At 41.0% G+C, this 15293-nt stretch overlaps 1 protein-coding gene across 1 annotated transcript; it reads right to left on the bottom strand.

The window, feature by feature from the left end:
* Positions 1–1412: 1412 nt before the first annotated feature.
* On the bottom strand, positions 1413–12511 carry LOC129958611 (mucin-19-like). The gene has a single exon (XM_056071207.1). It carries the CDS (start codon positions 12486–12488, stop codon positions 1602–1604), a length of 10887 nt encoding a protein of 3628 aa, XP_055927182.1. The 5' UTR covers positions 12489–12511; the 3' UTR covers positions 1413–1601.
* Positions 12512–15293: the final 2782 nt, after the last annotated feature.

Below are 15293 nucleotides of genomic sequence, written 5' to 3'. Positions count from 1 at the left end.
CTGTTTTACATTACAAACTGATGTGGGATGATAATTTGAATGTGTTACTTCCTTGTTATTTGTTGAAAATTTAAACTTTCGAGTTTCATCTTTGGGGCCCTTCCTAGCAAACAGAATTACAAATCTAATACAAAATCAAGTTTTCATAGCACAGCATGCTGTTCACATTGGTGCCAAGGTTTAATTTTTATTATTAGTTATACAGGACTGCATTGTGATTGATACTCATCTGTTAGAAAGATTTTTGCCCTGTTTCGATGATTTTTGCTTTAAATTAAAATTACACTGCGATTGACTCTAAGATCAGAAATACTTTGAAATCAAATTAGAACTGAAAACTCTTATAGAAATGCTACTTTTTACTTTTTAAAAAGGACTTTGCTAATTAAGTTATATACTGAGTAATACTGAAGTCGTTTTGCTTTGATGGCAACATATATTGAGGGGGTTCATGAAGTATTAATACGTTTCATAAAGGAAAGGTATCAATCAATACTGAATTGTACGCACAGCTACTTTGCCATATTATTTTTGAAGAGGCTGAAAATTATTAGTTCTTTCCTTCTAATGCCTCTAGTCTAATTTTTTAAATATTCATACTACTATAGTGTAATAAAGATTCATAGGTTATTAGTATATTAATGAAGATAAATAAGATTTTTTATTGAAAATATATTAATTGAAGATTTATTTGAAGATTAAAGTTAGTATATTAACTGAAGATTTTTTATTTAAATCATATTAAAGCAAATTATGTTTTAAATAAAAAATATATCATATTTTCTCACAGGTTCAATAATTCTTTGTTATGTCATTTATTATCATATCATAGAATTTCTATTCGCATCATAGAAATTTATCATAGATTCTCAGAAATTGTCTTTATAGAATATTTGAAAGTTTTATTAAAACAGATAATAATAATTTGACTCAATTTTACAAAACAACCAAGCAAAATATTTAATGACATATAGTTTCCTTTGAAATCTTCTCGTTTGTCTTTCATCAGTAATTACTTTTGTAGGACTTAAACCACCCATATACTTGACATAGATTAAATGAAATGGATAAAACGTCATAATTTTAAATACGTATTTCGTGTTAGGATAAAATGCTCATATCAAGGCATTTTAAACTTTAAATCATTTTCATGCACTTTTCCAAAACATCCAGATTTTACTAGTTTTATTCATTTTAGTTTATGAAAGTTAATATACAGCATTAGAGAATGATATGTGCATTTATATACTGGATGCAATTATTTTAAGCAACTAGTAACTGAAATTGTTTCTTTTACATAGATTTGCATTTGCATTGCAAAATTAAATATTTAATTTGTATAGATGAATTTCTTGCAGAGAACCAAACCATGGCGAAAAGAAGTAAAAAATTAAAACATGATTTCTCTAGAATTGACTGCTTCCTTTATTATGATTCAAACAATATTATAAAGAAAATGACAACGAAAACAAATGAAGCAAGGAAACACCGAATGCAACATCGTTGATATCAAATTTTGAAATATACCATAAATTGTGTTTAATTACATTGCAAATTATGCTCCATATTTGCCGTTTAAAAACTAAATCAGGAAAGCGTATTTATTGTTTATTTGACATTTTAGCTATGTATTGCATTGATGCAAACAACGATTGAAGCAAAAGATTTTTCATTCTGCAGCAAGGAGAATCTTCATCTTCACCATGGTCCATTGAATCTAACATTTTTGAAAGTACCATTGCAAATTGCTGGAAATCAGGATTTGAACCATCAGAATCAAGCTGTTTGCTAAGTATATTCATCATATTTGAGAGCGGTTTTACTCCTTCATGGACAGAGGTGATTTCTGGGACTTGTGTGGAACTGGATTCTAAATCCGTTGGTGCAGGTGCACCTAGAATTTCATTATCAGGAACATTGGGTTGTTGATATTCATAAAATTCTGGTTCTGGCGCACTGAGAAGTTCATCATTATCAGGGATATTTGTTTGCTCATTTTCATCAGTTTCAGGTGCAGTATCCTGAAGTATTTGGTCATCACCTTCATAATCATCGTCATCATCATCATCGTAAATGTAATATTCATAACTGTATTCAGACGAAGCACTTTCTGTTCCAGTAGATTGTTGAGGACTTTGAGAAGGTAGATTCTCGGAAGGATTATAATCAAAGGGCATATATTCTCCTCCAGTGCTCTCTTCGGAAGTGCGAGGAGGCGTATTTTCGTTGGTTTCTTCTGGTGATTCATATTCAGAAGATGTATATCCTTCTCCAATATTTTGTTCAGGAGTTTGAGGAATAGATGAGTTCTCAGATGGGTTAGAGTCAAAGGGCGCATACTCATTTCCAGTATCTTGTGAAGGAGTTTCAGGTGGCATATCTTCATTGGTATTATCCAACGATTCATAATCTGGCACTGGATATTCTTTTTCAATACTTTGGTCAGGAGTTTGTGAGGGTGTGTTATCATTAGGTTCTTCCGAAGGCTCATATTCAGGTGACTCATATCCTTCTCCAGAGTATTGTAAAGAGGATTGAGGAGGTACATACTCGTTAGATTCCATGGAATGTTGATATTCAGCGGGTGCAAATCCCATTCCAAAATATTGGAAAGGAGATTTAAAAGACATATTGTCACTGGTGTCTTCTGACGGTTTATTGTCAGCTGGATAATTAACTTCATTACTTGGTGATGGAGCTTGATCCATGTTGTCGTTATCATCTGATGGGGAAGGATAGTCTTGATTACTTTGATCAGGCTCTTCATTGTTTTTATAAGTTTCTGGTTGCATTGGGCTACCTTGGAATGGTATTGAACCACCACCATTATACTGATTCGGATATTGATAAGGATAATCACCGAAGGGAATTTGTCCGAACGGCATTCGAAATGGTTGAAAGAACGGGTAGTTTCCGTTTTCGAAGTTAGGTGACCCTTCATAGCCGGTATAATCAGAAGGTAGATAGAATGGTTGATACATACCAAATGATCCGGAAGGTCTGTCAGGAAACTGTCCAGGCATCTCTCCTATATCTGGTTGTCCATCTGTTTTATAATCAGGTGAATTATAATCAGGTTTGCCATTTACTATAAATGGATCTCCGTATGAATCAAATGGCTGAAAGTATGACGGCATCTGAGGCATACCATAATCACTTCCATAAAATTCATTAGGATACTGAACATCAGTTGGGGATTCATCATAAGAATAAGCATAGAAATTTGGTTTTGAAAATGGAACATCCGAATCAATTGGTTCATAATTCTGACTTGGCTCATTTAAGCTACCATCGTATTCAGTAGAGTCCGATGGTAAAATATTTTGCTCATCCGAATTGGAAAACAGAGAAGGAATCCCTTCTTTTTTTGGTTGGCTACCATTTTCATCGGAATTAACTGTCATATATGGCATGTTATTTTGATCAAATGACTCGTTATCTTCAGAATATTCTGGTTCTTCTTGTGTTGGTTTATCGCTGAAAGATGAAGTGTCAGCTTCATCTTGCTGGGGCGGGAATGTACTGTCTGGTGCAGGTGCTCCCAAAAGCGAATCTCCACTTGGCATCTCTTGAGATGTCACAGGTTGGACACCTCCACCCAGATCACTTTCATCGTATGGGGAGCTAGACTGATCTGAAGAGAAAGAATCTTTTGGAGGAGGTGCAAATTGATACATCATGGATTCTTCACCTGGACTCAAATAATCTTCATCGCTGTAGTACTCGTAACTTGGTTCCATTATATAAGAATTTCCTTCTGGATTAACCATGATATATTGCGGGGGTGGTTCTTCGTTATTTGGCTGCATAGCTGAAATCATAGGATTTTCAACAGCATAATAAAGAGGCTGACCATTTTGGTTGCTGTAATAATCATAATTTGGTAATTCCAATAGGTACTCATTACCTCCAGTATTGATTCTAAAGTATTGGGGCTGTTGTTCATTATCGCTTGGTTGTAATTCTACGCCATAATCACTGGTATCAGGACCCGGAACTTCCAAAATGTATTCGTTACCTCCTGTCTGTATTCTAAAATACTGAGGTTCTCCATTTTGGATGCTTGGCTCAGGGAAGTAATCTTTCATATATTCGCTGTCTTGAGGAATTGGGTAGCTCGAATCGAATTGCGGTAGTTCCAGTAAATATTCCCCATCTCCAGTTTCTACTCTAAAGTATCGATTTTCATCGTTTGGATACATGTCCAAACTTCCTTCAAAAGGATTATATTCCCCTCCCATATATGGCGCTGCCATTAGGTAATCGTAACCAGGAGCTGGTACATTCGGAGAATAATATTCGGGTTGACTTTGCTGTTCAGCATTACTTTCTTCGTTTGGAGAAGGAGCCCCGAGCAAATCTCTATCAAAGTCATCAGGTCTTTCCGTACTAAGATCAAAGAATGGGGCAGGAGCACTAAGTAGATTGGTATCCATATCATCGGGGCCCTCTGTACTAGCATCAAACGGAACAGCGGCACCGAGCATGTTGCCATTTGAATCACTGGGCTTCTCTGAACTGCTGTCCAGAGTTGGTGCAGAAGCATTATCATTCGGTTTCTCAGGTTCAGACAACATACCCATAAGAGTCCGAAATAAAGCATTAATAGAATTAATAATATCAGTTTCAGGCGTTTCGGATGAAATGTCCATAGAGTAACCAGGGTAACCCATCATTTCTAATTCTCCCTGATTGCTTGAATCAGGTACTTTTTCACTTTCATCAGGTTGATATTGGTAATTCATGGAAGGGCTATCATTGTCAGGTTTAGAAGAAGAATCATCTAAGCTCGATGGGGCAGGAGCACCTAAAAGACCATTAGAAGCTTCGGTATTGCTAGAAGGTAAATATTCATTCGAAGGCACACCTTGCAAGTCATTCATTTTGAAAAAGTTCATAAATTCAGATGGTGCCATTTGCATCAACATATTGCTGTAATCGCCATCTTCACTTGAATCAGGAAAGTCAATTTCAAAATGAGAATTACCAAATTTCTTCCCATTAACAAAAATGGTCAAATCTTCATCGAGTTCTATTTCCGGCAGAGTTGATTTACTTGCAGCTGTAGTAGCAGAAGTTGTCATTGGACTACCACCACTCGAAGAAGAACCAGAGGTGCCTGAACTGCCGCCTGAAGCTGGAGAAGCTGGAGTTGAACCTGCCGTAGGTGTACTTGCCGGAGTTGTAGCGGAAGTTGTCATAGGGCTTCCGCCACTTGAAGTGGAACCAGGAGATCCAGAACTTCCACCTGAGGCTGGAGAAGCTGGAGTGGATCCAGGAGTAGGTGTGCTTGCAGGCGTCGTAGCTGATGTTGTCATTGGGCTTCCACCACTTGACGTCGTAGCAGGAGTGCCGGAACTACCTCCGGCAGGACTGGATCCTGCAGAAGAGCCTTTCGTTGGTGCGTTTGCTGGTGTTGTTGCGGAAGTAGTCATCGGACTACCACCACTTGAAGTGGATCCAGGTGATCCAGAGCTGCCACCTGAAGCTGGAGAAGCAGGTGTTGATCCTGGTGTAGGTGTACTTGCAGGAGTTGTAGCGGAAGTTGTCATTGGACTTCCACCACTTGAGGTTGAACCAGGTGATCCAGAGCTGCCACCTGAAGCTGGAGAAGCAGGTGTTGATCCTGGTGTAGGTGTACTTGCAGGAGTTGTAGCGGAAGTTGTCATAGGACTTCCGCCACTTGAAGTGGAACCAGGAGTTCCAGAACTTCCACCTGAGGCTGGAGAAGCTGGAGTGGATCCAGGAGTAGGTGTGCTTGCAGGCGTCGTAGCCGATGTTGTCATTGGGCTTCCACCACTTGACGTCGTAGCAGGAGTCCCGGAACTACCTCCGGCAGGACTGGACCCTGCAGAGGAGCCTTTCGTTGGTGAGTTTGCTGGTGTTGTTGCGGAAGTAGTCATCGGACTACCACCACTTGAAGTGGACCCAGGTGTTCCAGAGCTGCCACCTGAAGCTGGAGATGCTGGAGTTGAGCCTGGTGTAGGTGTACTTGCTGGAGTTGTAGCGGAAGTTGTCATAGGGCTTCCGCCACTTGAAGTGGAACCAGGAGTTCCAGAACTTCCACCTGAGGCTGGAGAAGCTGGAGTGGATCCAGGAGTAGGTGTGCTTGCAGGCGTCGTAGCCGATGTTGTCAGTGGGCTTCCACCACTTGATGTCGTAGCAGGAGTGCCGGAACTACCTCCGGCAGGACTGGATCCGGCAGAAGAGCCTTTCGTTGGTGCGTTTGCTGGTGTTGTTGCGGAAGTAGTCATTGGACTACCACCACTTGAAGTGGACCCAGGTGTTCCAGAGCTGCCACCTGAAGCTGGAGATGCTGGAGTTGAGCCTGGTGTAGGTGTACTTGCTGGAGTTGTAGCGGAAGTTGTCATAGGGCTTCCACCACTTGAAGTGGAACCAGGAGTTCCAGAACTTCCACCTGAGGCTGGAGAAGCTGGAGTGGATCCAGGAGTAGGTGTGCTTGCAGGCGTCGTAGCCGATGTTGTCAGTGGGCTTCCACCACTTGATGTCGTAGCAGGAGTGCCGGAACTACCTCCGGCAGGACTGGATCCGGCAGAAGAGCCTTTCGTTGGTGCGTTTGCTGGTGTTGTTGCGGAAGTAGTCATTGGACTACCACCACTTGAAGTGGACCCAGGTGTTCCAGAGCTGCCACCTGAAGCTGGAGATGCTGGAGTTGAGCCTGGTGTAGGTGTACTTGCTGGAGTTGTAGCGGAAGTTGTCATAGGGCTTCCACCACTTGAAGTGGAACCAGGAGTTCCAGAACTTCCACCTGAGGCTGGAGAAGCTGGAGTGGATCCAGGAGTAGGTGTGCTTGCAGGCGTCGTAGCTGATGTTGTCATTGGGCTTCCACCGCTTGACGTCGTAGCAGGAGTGCCGGAACTACCTCCGGCAGGACTGGATCCTGCAGAGGAGCCTTTCGTTGGTGCGTTTGCTGGTGTTGTTGCGGAAGTAGTCATCGGACTACCACCACTTGAAGTGGACCCAGGTGTTCCAGAGCTGCCACCTGAAGCTGGAGATGCTGGAGTTGAGCCTGGTGTAGGTGTACTTGCTGGAGTTGTAGCGGAAGTTGTCATAGGGCTTCCGCCACTTGAAGTGGAACCAGGAGTTCCAGAACTTCCACCTGAGGCTGGAGAAGCTGGAGTGGATCCAGGAGTAGGTGTGCTTGCAGGCGTCGTAGCCGATGTTGTCATTGGGCTTCCACCACTTGACGTCGTAGCAGGAGTCACGGAACTACCTCCGGCAGGACTGGATCCTGCAGAGGAGCCTTTCGTTGGTGCGTTTGCTGGTGTTGTTGCGGAAGTAGTCATCGGACTACCACCACTTGAAGTGGACCCAGGTGTTCCAGAGCTGCCACCTGAAGCTGGAGATGATGGAGTTGAGCCTGGTGTAGGTGTACTTGCTGGAGTTGTAGCGGAAGTTGTCATAGGGCTTCCGCCACTTGAAGTGGAACCAGGAGTTCCAGAACTTCCACCTGAGGCTGGAGAAGCTGGAGTGGATCCAGGAGTAGGTGTGCTTGCAGGCGTCGTAGCTGATGTTGTCATTGGGCTTCCACCACTTGACGTCGTAGCAGGAGTGCCAGAACTACCTCCGGCAGGACTGGATCCAGCAGAAGAGCCTTTCGTTGGTGCGTTTGCTGGTGTTGTTGCGGAAGTAGTCATTGGACTACCACCACTTGAAGTGGACCCAGGTGTTCCAGAGCTGCCACCTGAAGCTGGAGATGCTGGAGTTGAGCCTGGTGTAGGTGTACTTGCTGGAGTTGTAGCGGAAGTTGTCATAGGGCTTCCGCCACTTGAAGTGGAACCAGGAGTTCCAGAACTTCCACCTGAGGCTGGAGAAGCTGGAGTGGATCCAGGAGTAGGTGTGCTTGCAGGCGTCGTAGCCGATGTTGTCATTGGGCTTCCACCACTTGACGTCGTAGCAGGAGTCACGGAACTACCTCCGGCAGGACTGGATCCTGCAGAGGAGCCTTTCGTTGGTGCGTTTGCTGGTGTTGTTGCGGAAGTAGTCATCGGACTACCACCACTTGAAGTGGACCCAGGTGTTCCAGAGCTGCCACCTGAAGCTGGAGATGCTGGAGTTGAGCCTGGTGTAGGTGTACTTGCTGGAGTTGTAGCGGAAGTTGTCATAGGGCTTCCGCCACTTGAAGTGGAACCAGGAGTTCCAGAACTTCCACCTGAGGCTGGAGAAGCTGGAGTGGATCCAGGAGTAGGTGTGCTTGCAGGCGTCGTAGCTGATGTTGTCATTGGGCTTCCACCACTTGACGTCGTAGCAGGAGTGCCGGAACTACCTCCGGCAGGACTGGATCCTGCAGAAGAGCCTTTCGTTGGTGCGTTTGCTGGTGTTGTTGCGGAAGTAGTCATTGGACTACCACCACTTGAAGTGGACCCAGGTGTTCCAGAGCTGCCACCTGAAGCTGGAGATGCTGGAGTGGGGCCTGGTGTAGGTGTACTTGCTGGAGTTGTAGCGGAAGTTGTCATAGGGCTTCCGCCACTTGAAGTGGAACCAGGAGTTCCAGAACTTCCACCTGAGGCTGGAGAAGCTGGAGTGGATCCAGGAGTAGGTGTGCTTGCAGGCGTCGTAGCCGATGTTGTCATTGGGCTTCCACCACTTGACGTCGTAGCAGGAGTCACGGAACTACCTCCGGCAGGACTGGATCCTGCAGAGGAGCCTTTCGTTGGTGCGTTTGCTGGTGTTGTTGCGGAAGTAGTCATCGGACTACCACCACTTGAAGTGGACCCAGGTGTTCCAGAGCTGCCACCTGAAGCTGGAGATGCTGGAGTTGAGCCTGGTGTAGGTGTACTTGCTGGAGTTGTAGCGGAAGTTGTCATAGGGCTTCCGCCACTTGAAGTGGAACCAGGAGTTCCAGAACTTCCACCTGAGGCTGGAGAAGCTGGAGTGGATCCAGGAGTAGGTGTGCTTGCAGGCGTCGTAGCTGATGTTGTCATTGGGCTTCCACCACTTGACGTCGTAGCAGGAGTGCCGGAACTACCTCCGGCAGGACTGGATCCTGCAGAAGAGCCTTTCGTTGGTGCGTTTGCTGGTGTTGTTGCGGAAGTAGTCATCGGACTACCACCACTTGAAGTGGATCCAGGTGTTCCAGAGCTGCCACCTGAAGCTGGAGATGCTGGAGTTGAGCCTGGTGTAGGTGTACTTGCTGGAGTTGTAGCGGAAGTTGTCATAGGACTTCCGCCACTTGATGTGGAACCAGGAGTTCCAGAACTTCCGCCTGAGGCTGGAGATGCTGGAGTGGATCCAGGAGTAGGTGTGCTTGCTGGCGTCGTAGCTGATGTTGTCATTGGGCTTCCACCACTTGACGTCGTAGCAGGAGTGCCGGAACTACCTCCGGCAGGACTGGAGCCTACAGAAGAGCCTTTCGTTGGTGCATTCGCTGGTGTTGTTGCGGAAGTAGTCATTGGACTACCACCACTTGAAGTGGAACCAGGTGTTCCAGAACTGCCACCTGAAGCTGGAGATGCTGGAGTTGAGCCTGGTGTAGGTGTACTTGCTGGAGTAGTAGCGGAAGTTGTCATAGGGCTTCCGCCACTTGAAGTGGAACCAGGAGTTCCAGAACTTCCACCTGAGGCTGGAGAAGCTGGAGTGGATCCGGGAGTAGGTGTGCTTGCTGGCGTCGTAGCAGATGTTGTCATTGGGCTTCCGCCACTTGATGTCGAAGCAGGAGTACCGGAACTACCTCCGGCAGGACTGGATCCTGCAGAAGAGCCTTTCGTTGGTGCATTTGCTGGTGTTGTTGCGGAAGTAGTCATTGGACTACCACCACTTGAAGTGGAACCAGGTGTTCCAGAACTGCCACCTGAAGCTGTAGATGCTGGAGTTGAGCCTGGTGTAGGTGTACTTGCCGGAGTAGTAGCTGAAGTAGTCATTGGACTACCACCACTTGAAGGGGAATCAGGTGTTCCAGAGCTGCCACCTGAAGCTGGAGAGGCTGGAGTTGAGCCTGGTGTAGGTGTACTTGCTGGAGTTGCAGCGGAAGTTGTCATAGGGCTTCCGCCACTTGATGTGGAACCAGGAGTTCCAGAACTTCCACCTGAGGCTGGAGAAGCTGCAGTGGATCCAGGAGTAGGTGTGCTTGCTGGCGTCGTAGCAGATGTTGTTATTGGGCTTCCACCTGAAACGCTACTTGGAGAAGTTTGCATCGATTTTGGAGGCATAGGAGCGTTAGCAACTCTTGGATGATGCCTTTTTCTGTGTTTTTTCTTAGTTGGATGTGATATTGCTGGAGTACTAGCCGAAGTTATGGATGGTGTTACACTGCTGCCAATACTTGGCATAGAGCTTTTAGTACTGGAACTTAAAGCCGATGTTTGTGTAGAAGCTTGTGTGGAACTGCTTGTTCCTGATGTTGTTGCTGGAGTTGTATTTTCTTTAGTGGTACTTGAGATCTGTTGCAGAGACGATGGTGCTTGCATCGTGAGTGGTCCTTGTGATGACTTTTCTTGAGGATTGAATTCTTCGAAGTGTTCTAATTGTCCTTTGCTATTAAAGAATTCTCTGATATCTTTTTCTCCTACTGGTCTTCCGTTTATATAAATAGTTATGTCTTCATCAACCTCTATTCCTCGATTATTATTATTATAATTACCTTTTGGTGCATCATTTCTCACTCCATGTCCTATGTTAACAGTTGTTCCTGATGTCGTGGATACTGATCCTGGTGCTGGAGCCCCTAGTAGAACTCCAGAAGAATCGTTTTTATCTGGCTGTACTGCCTTTCCTACGTTCTGACTAGGGCCACTGGGTTCCCCTTTGCCCAAAGGTTTATCATTTTGAATTTGTTTAGGTGTTTGGGATTTTTTATCATAATATCTTCTAGGGAACATTGCTTGGTAACCATATGATTCATTTTCTTCTGGATTCATACCCATACGAACATTTTCCATTGATGGGATTTGAGGTCCCATAAAAGGTTTATTTTCTTCTGGATTCATACCCATACGAACATTTTCCATTGATGGCATTTGAGCTCCCATAAATTCTCTTCTATCTGTTGGCTGCCTTTCTCCCATCATATACATGAAGGATTGTTCTTGTTGATCCATTTGGGGCATCATTCCAAACCTCCAAGAATAAGGAGCAGGCATTCTTCCTTCTAGCTCATATGGTTCAATATATTCCCCTGTCTCCATGGGGAAGAATTCTTCATAACCCATGGGCGCATTTGTACTTCCTGACTGTGTAGGTGCTGGGGCTCCGAGTAAATGTCCACTCCCAGAAGGATGTTTCTTCGTTGGTTTACCGGCCATTCCTAAGTTAACTCTCGGTTTTCTATCAGAATCTTGTGGTTTGGGATGCTTATCATCTGCTGAGCCTTTAGGTGGCATTACACCTGGCATAAATGATTCAATTTCATCAGGTTTCATATCCATACCATTATTTTCACCTGACGGTACTCGTAAACCATACATGGGCTTTTCTTCATTATTCTCCATCGGGCTTCTTTCTCCAGTCATGAACATCATGGGTTGGTTAGGCTGTTGCCCTGAGGGAACCATACCGTATTGCCATGGATATGGACCTGGTATTCTTGCTTCCATTTCCATTGGCATATTTTGTCCTTCAATAGGTTGAGGAAATCCTTGTAGTTGACCCATAGACCACATACTTGGTAAATTGAAAAACATTTCCATTGCTTTTGGAGATTCCGGAATTTCAAATTGATTTAGTTCAGATTCTTTTGGTACGCCATCTGCTGTAGGAGCAGGTGCACCTAACATCATTTCACCACTTTCTGGAGTATATGCCTTTTCTTGCATAACATTGCCACTTTGCCATGACATGTATTGTGGTAAATTCATCATATTTCCTTGTGGACTGTATTCTTCCATTTGTCCTGGCATGGCACCACCGAAGGACATCATCATCATTTCGGGCATTTCGGGTAGCATTCTTCCGGCATCAAATGGCATTACAATAGTGTCTGATGAAGGTAAACTTCCAATACTGATAATTTCGCTGTAAGGCATCTCATCTATCTCAGACTCTCCAAAAGATTCTGTTTCACCAGATTCTAGTGAAAATAGTTCTACAAGTATTTTGACTTGCTGAATAAAGCCTCTGTTGACTTCTCCCGTTGTTTCTTTGAATGCATCTTCTAAAGCTTTCACAATCAAGTGTGTCTTCTTTTGAATATCCATTTCTTGACTATTTTCAGCTACAATAAGCTCTGCAATTGAAGACGCAAAAGCCATCGTCATAGCTTTTATCTGGGTCCGAGATTCAGTCTGCCCTTGAGATGATTCTTTCATGGCCATTACAAGAGTATCTACAATGCCTTCAATATCTTGAACAGTTTGATTCCCAAAAATATTATATTGTATTACATGTTGCACAAATGATCTTGTAAATGCCTCAGCTGTGTCGTAATTAGCAAAAGGATTATTGTCGGAGAAATTAAATCTTCTGCCATTGCTAAAATACCACTGTTGTGAAACAAAAATGATAGCAAAAAGGAGCCGAAAGTGCCAATCCATGATAGCTGAAGAGCTGAATTAGAATAGATGCAACTTTTCTATCTTTTCCCCTTTCCTTTTATATACCTCCGTGATCGTGACGAAGTACGTAATGTAATTTATCAAATCAGAATGATTTTATGACTGCAGATTGAAAGATGATGAACAAATACAAATGATATCGTATCATGTTTCAGTCCAACAGTAAAATAAACGAGACTTTCGGTCATAAAATAATAGTATTATATTTATCTGTTTGTTCATTTTTGATGGTATGATCAGAAGACAAGATTTGAAATTTCCAAACAATAATCCATCCTAGTCTGCTGAGTACAGTTTCAGTATTTTGTTATTGCATATTATCGAATGAATCAAATAATCTGATATAACTCGGATTAGCTATTCTTACTGCAACTTTCTCTCACCTGAATTTATAATAATTTCACTATGCCAAAAACTGTAGAATTAGTATTAGTTGATAGCTATCAAAAATTAAATGAATTTTTAAATTTGTTTTTAATAAAAATTAGACATTAAGTTTTTAATGTCTAATTTAATGTCACATTGAGAAAAGAAGGTAAATTAGTCAGCACATATCTGATCATGTAAAATTATAATAACTATTAAAATACCCGCATAAAGTGTCCGAAATTTTTTAACGTTAGTCTTCTCTATTTCCGATTAATTTTTTTAAAAATTTTATATTTAATATATTAAATTAAAATTTTATATTTAATAGTATTTTTCAAAAAATATATTTTATTATAAGAGTCATTTTTATGCAGTTATTATATTTTTTTTAAATTTAAGCATTCAATATTTAAACCCAATAAAAATCATTTATAAAACTTAAGTTTCATTATTTTGCAAAGAAGCATTTTTGTTTTCATATTAATAAGAGCACATTGTTTGGTTGTTCAAGAAAAATTACAAGTATATTCTTACTAGATGAATTATTTCTTAAGAAAAGCATTACATTCATTAATGCTATGCATCGGAAATTAGTTAATTAGAATTTTTGTCTCGCCTTTTGAATTTCATATTAACTTAATGATAAAATTTGAATTTATTTTGCTTATTTCGAAGCCAAAACTAAAAATTACTTTTTATTTTGGTATTGCTTTATTTAGTTAAATACAGACATGTTCTGTGTTATTTGTGATATGAAATGAGATTGTTATTTAAAATACTTAATTCACTTGAAGAACTTGGTGCCCTACAATATATTTAGTCAAAAAAAAAAATATCTCATTTTTTTTTCAAATTTATCACACTGGATGTGAATATTTCATTTATTTCGAAACTTTGTTGCATAATTTTAGAATTCATATTATTGTATATTGTTTGTTTATTGAAATAATTTTCTAGTTTCTGAAACATTTCTAAAGTTATTAACATTTTTTATTGCATTTAATATTACTTTATTTATTAAAATTACTTACTGCCTATTTAGTGTGTAATAATATTATGTTTAATTTATTAAAATTGTCGATTAATTAAAATAAATATTTTATGCCATTTTTATCTTTAAAATTGTCGTTTTTACTTACTTTACTTAATCTTAGCCCATTTTTTAAATTCGAATGTTTGGGTAAATTTATTGTGGTGCCATCAGATTCGAATTAGCGAAATGCTACCCCTATGTATTTTTCGCATTAAGTTTTGAATGAATTTTAATTATTGGGTAATCTGAGAAAAGAAATCGATCCATTTCCTGCGAATAAAGAAATCAGGAAATTCAAGACTTGTAATATGAACTTTATAAATAACAAAGATCATAGAAAATACATATACAATTAAATCATAATATTATGATTTCAAAAATTGAAAACCCTCTTATATGAATAATAATTTAAAAAAAATTATATGTTTATAAGTCTGATATCCTTGAATATTTTTGTAGGAGAATTTCATAAGTTCTTTACATTTCCTGATAAAAACTGTTAAACAGTTTCTTAAGAGATGGAATTCTTTTTCGGACACACACACATACACAGCAGAAATTGTCCTTTTCAGCATTTTCTAAATTAACTTTGCATTAATGATACTTTTACTTTCTCGAATGCATTAAAACTTTTGCAATAACCAAAATACTTGTCCTCGAGGTTTTGTTCAATCTTCTATGTCAAGACATCTCGGAATCTGGAAAAAAATCTATTTTTGGAATTATTTCTATCTGCAGGCGGGCCTGTCTATCCGTGAAAGATCATAACTCATTGCTCTACTTCTGTAGTGTCAGACTCTTTGAGTATACAATAATTTGAAAATGCAATAAGCTGGACGGATACAATTTGAAATATGGTCTTCAAACCAAAGCTTCATTTTATTTTTCAAATTTTTGACCAAATGTTTTTACCGGAAATGTATCTGTCTCCCTGCCCATGGGCATGCTATCATAATAGATGATGAAATTAAGCATATGTCTTTTTCAATCTCTTGGACATGTCAACCAGACGGTTGAGTGTGTGTCTGTCTGTCCGCGTATACGTGAAAACGATAACTTAAAAACGCAACAAGATGAGTAAAGAAAATTCAGTGTATGGTCTTTGCGCAAAAATTATAGATTTTTGTTAAAATTGGAACCAATATATCAACGAAAAGAGGTACAATAGGCTTATTTGATTATTTTTACTATGCTGAAAAGCTTAGCACAAATCAAGCCATAATGTATATTTATAAAAAAATTTTGAAGACAGAGTACTTTCTCTGGTTTCTAAAATAATATTACTGGCATCAGATGCGAATAATCAATATATTTAAAATAAATGGCAAAATAAAACTTTGAGAGAGCCCCCAGCCTCAACAATTGGACCTATTTTGTCACTT

This window comes from Argiope bruennichi, chromosome X1 (genome assembly GCF_947563725.1).
Source record: "Argiope bruennichi chromosome X1, qqArgBrue1.1, whole genome shotgun sequence".
Taxonomy (NCBI): domain Eukaryota; kingdom Metazoa; phylum Arthropoda; class Arachnida; order Araneae; family Araneidae; genus Argiope; species Argiope bruennichi.
This window is presented reverse-complemented; position numbering and strand designations above follow the sequence as displayed.

Excerpts from the sequence above, each read along its gene's own strand:
- LOC129958611 (XM_056071207.1), bottom strand. The coding sequence starts at position 12,488 with ATGGATTGGCACTTTCGGCTCCTTTTTGCTATCATTTTTGTTTCACAA.